General features: G+C 41.1%; 1 protein-coding gene across 1 annotated transcript; it reads left to right on the plus strand.

Moving 5' to 3' along the window:
* The first annotated feature begins 2,614 nt into the window (after positions 1–2,614).
* LOC110593577 (olfactory receptor 10AD1-like) lies at positions 2,615–3,571 on the plus strand. Its single transcript, XM_021704858.2, is given in 1 exon segment — positions 2,615–3,571. A coding segment is annotated over 1 exon segment (957 nt).
* The last annotated feature ends 987 nt before the right edge of the window (positions 3,572–4,558 follow it).

A 4,558-nucleotide genomic window follows, 5' to 3' on the forward strand; every position in this document is an offset into this window, starting at 1 on the left:
TGAAGTCAGAGAGAAAGTTCTTATGCATGATTCTATATCCCTGGCACCTTGCACAATATATAGAACATAGTAGGCACTCACTTATTAAATAAGTAAAATTTTTGGCTATAAAATGGTATGGAATGCAATTGTTCCCAGTTGCCAATTCAAACAAAAAGTGAACTTTTATCCTTTATACTTTCTCCCTATTGGACTTACAGCAGGTCTTCCAATCAGGAGTCAATGCTGCGTTTCGTCCTGAAGATATACTTCTCCCCAACACTTAAGTTTTGAAGGCAGGTTCTACTCAGGCCTTATGTTGATCTTAAAAGCTTTTAAAATATAAACATAGAAAACAAAATAATTGAAAAGACATGAACGAAAATACTGATGTGGGGTGCCTGGGTGGCTCAGTTGGTTAAGCGACTGCCTTCGGCTCAGGTCATGATCCTGGAGTCCCGAGATCGAGTCCCACATCGGGCTCCCTGCTCAGCAGGGGGTCTGCTTCTCCCTCTGCCCTCTTCCCTCTCGTGCTCTCTGTCTCTCATTCTCTCTCTCTCAAATAAATATATAAATAAAATCTTTAAAAAAAAATACTGATGTGTTTCTCTCTGCGTGATTATTATTATTTATTTTATTTAAACTCAATTAATTAACATATAGTGTATTATTAGTTTCAAATATAGAGTTCAGTTATTCATCCCTTGCATATTACACCTAGTGCTCATTACATCAGGTGCCCTCCTTCATGCCCATCATGCACTTACTCCATTCCTCCACCCACCTCCCCTCCAACAACCCTCAGTTTGTTTCCTATAAGTAAGAGTATCTTTGGGTTTGTCTCCCTTTATGATTTCATCTTATTTTATTTTTCCCTCCGTTCCCCTATGAGCCTTTGTTTTGTTTCTTAAATTCCACATATGAGTGAAACCATATGATAATTGTCTTTCACTTAGCATAATACCCTCCAATTCCATCTACGTTGTTGCAAATGGTAAGATTTCATCCTTTTCTTTATCCATTCATCTCTTGATGGACATCTGGGCTCTTTCCATAGTTTGGCTAATGTGGACATTGCTGCTATAAATATTGGGGTACAGGTGTTCCTTCAGATCACATTTCTATCCTTTGGGTAGATACATAGTAGTGCAGTTGCTGGGTTATAGGGTACCTCTACTTTTAACTTTTTGAGGAACCTCCATACTATTTTCCAGAGTGGCTGCACAAGCTTGCATTCTCACCAACAGTGTAAGAGGGTTCCCTTTTCTCTGCATCCTCACCAACATTTGTTGTTTCCTGTCTTGTTAATTGTAGCCATTCTGACTGGTGTGAGGTGGTCCCTCATTGTGGTTTTGATTTGTATTTCCCTGATGCCGAGTGATCAGCATTTTTTGTGTCTGTTGGCCATTTGGATGTCTTCTTTGGAGAAATCTCTATTCATGTCTTCTGCCCATTTCTTGACTGGATTATTTGTTCTTTGGGTGTTGAGTTTGATAAGTTCTTTATAGATTTTGGATACTAGACCTTTATCTGATATGCAAATATCCTCTCCCATTCTATTGGTTGTCTTTTGCTTTTTTTGACTGTTTCCTTTGCTGTGCAAAAGCTTTTTATGTTGATGAAGTCCCAATAGTTAATTTTTGCCTTTATTTCCCTTGCCTTTGAAGACATGTCTAGCAATAAGTTACTGCAGCCAAGATTGAAGAAGTTGCTGCCTGTGTTCTCCTCTAGGATTTTGATGGATTCCTGTCTCACATTTAGGGCTTTCATCCATTTTGAGTCTATTTTTGTGTATGGTGTAAGGGGATGCTCCAGCTACATTCTTCTGCATGTGGCTGTCCAATTTTCCCAACACCATTTGTTAAAGAGACTGTCTTTCTTCCATTGGATGTTCTTTCTGTTTTGTTGAAGATTAGTTGACCGTAGAGTTGAGGGTCCATTTCTGGGTTTTCTGTTCTGTTCCATTGATCTATATGTCTGGTTTTTGTGCCAGTACTGTACTGTCTTGATGATTCTTTTAATTTACTTAATTTTGCTTTTGTTTTTGGTATTTTCTAGATGTTCTATAATGAACAGGCATTACTTTTATAGTAAAGAGAAGAAAAATGTACAATTAGAAATATCAGTCATTTTTTTCCTCTGACATTTCTACTCTCTAGTTTGAGTTCTACTCATTGAAATTACACAGAAAAAGAAAATTCACTCTTCTAGATGCAGAACCCATTAAGATTTATTTATAAATTTATTTTATTTATTTATTTTTCTTTCAAGTTTTTCATTTAAATTCTAGTTAGTTAAAATATAGGGTAATATTGGTATCAGAAGTGGAATTTAATGATCAACACACATAACATGCAGTGCTCATCACAAGTGCTTTCTTAATATTTAAATGGGCCTCTTGGATTCTCCTTGAGTCTTCTTTAAAGTTTTCTTCAAAACGTTGTCACATGGTTCCCAGACCTTTCAGCACTAGCATTTTCAGTGCCCATGACTCTCCTGACTCATATGGAGTGTACTAAAATTCCTTTCTTTTTCATTCCTTTGTCTGCAATCTGTTTTTATACAACTAGGTAGCGTCTATATGCAACTATCTCTTATGTGCTTTTCCTGTCTTCCCTCTTCAAGCAGGCTACAGATGGTGGACCTAAGGAACGGGAGCAGAGTGGCAGAGTTTATCCTTGTGGGCTTTGAGCAGAGCTCCTCTTCCACTCGGGCATTGCTCTTTGCCCTCTTCTTAGCCCTCTACAGCTTTGCCATGGCCGTGAATGGCCTCATCATCTTCATCACCTGGACAGACCCCAGGCTCAACAGCCCCATGTACTTCTTCCTTGGCCACCTGTCCTTCCTGGATGTCTGCTTCATCACCACCACCATGCCACAGATGCTGATCCACCTGGTGGCCAAGAACCACATTGTCTCCTTTGCCTCATGCTGAACCCAAATGTATCTGGTTTTTGGTGTAGGTGTGGCCGAGTGCATCCTCTTGGCTTTTATGGCCTATGACCGTTATGTTGCTATCTGCCACCCACTCAGCTATGCCCAGATCATGAGTCGGCAGGTTTGTGTGAAGCTGGTAAGTACTGCCTGGTTCTTTGGGCTGATCAATGGCATCCTTCTTGATTACATGACATTTCGTGGTCCATTCTGTAGACACAACCACATAGAAAACTTTTTCTGTGAGGCCCCCATAGTGATCACTCTCTCTTGTGGAGACCCCCAGTTTAGTCTGAGGGTGATCTTTGCCGATGCCATCGTGGTGCTGCTCAGCCCCATGGTGCTCATTGTCATCTCCTATGCATGCATCCTGGCCTCCATCCTTGGCAGAGCCTCCTCCTCAGGTCGTGGAAAGACCTTCTCCACTTGTGCTTCCCATCTGACTGTGGTCATCTTTTTGTACACCTCAGCCATATTCTCTTATATGAACCCTTGCAGCACACATGGCCCTGAAAAAGACAAGCCTTTCTCCCTCCTCTACACCATCATCACCCCCATGTGCAACCCCATCATCTATAGTTTTCAAAACAAGGAAATGAAGGGGGCCATGGTGAGGGCCCTTGGGAGGACCAGCCTGGCCCAGTCCGAGTCTGTCTAGTGAGAAGCCTCCTGGAAGAGAAGCTCCCTCCCCAAGCCCTGACAATTGCATAACTCTCCAATGCTGAGAAACTCCAGGAAAAAGCATCCATAGTTTTCTTCCTACTAGCATCAGACCTGGAAGATCTTGTTGATGTTTAATGCTCATCTGTCTGATTTTAACCAATCAACTACATTGATCCTTCCAAATTCCTCTTACTGATACATGTTCGTGATTGGAGGGGCAAGTGTAATGAAATGGAAAAGTTTATTCCAAAACTGGGGGAAAGGTAGTAGGCGCCTAAAGAGAAGGAAGTAATAGGATGACCAGTCCATTCTTTGGAGTATTTCTTTCCTGGGCAAAGGCAAATAGCAGGAGCTCCATCTGTGAAAAAAGAGCATACTGAAAGCCATGAGGGAAACAAGGGAATCTATAGAAGTTAGAGAAAAAGCAGTAGGTGGGAGAAATATGCTAAGAGGTGTATGATATTATCCCTATATGGTGGCATCAAAATTATCCAAGAAGTTCCCAGAAAAAATAAGAACTGCTGAATGGGATTGTATTGCTCCTCAAAGGAAGCAACAGGAGGAGGTATATGCCAAATACATGTGAATTATTAGTGGGGAGGTGAGAGGGCAGAAGCAAGAGCAGGAAGTCTGAGGACAGCACCCAGTTCCCCAGACTGTGAACTGGGAGTGGTAGCTATAGAACAAAATCTAGGGTCAGGGAAGCTTCCAGTGACATCTGCATTTTATAAGAATATAAAAAGAGCACTTTAACTTATTTGTGCATTTGTCTGCTTCCATTGGAAGATTTTGTCACTGGCCTGGATGCTTGTTGTGCAATTTAAATGTTTCCCTTTTCTTCAAAAGATTCCTTCCTATGTCTTCTTTTATTTACAATACACTACATTTCCTGAGACACTGCTCACATCTCTTCTTTCTCCCCTACCCCTAGTCAGTTACCTAATATCTAGGCAGGGGTTCTCAGCAGGGATGATTCTCTCCC

This window comes from Neomonachus schauinslandi, chromosome 5 (genome assembly GCF_002201575.2).
Source record: "Neomonachus schauinslandi chromosome 5, ASM220157v2, whole genome shotgun sequence".
Lineage (NCBI taxonomy): Eukaryota > Metazoa > Chordata > Mammalia > Carnivora > Phocidae > Neomonachus > Neomonachus schauinslandi.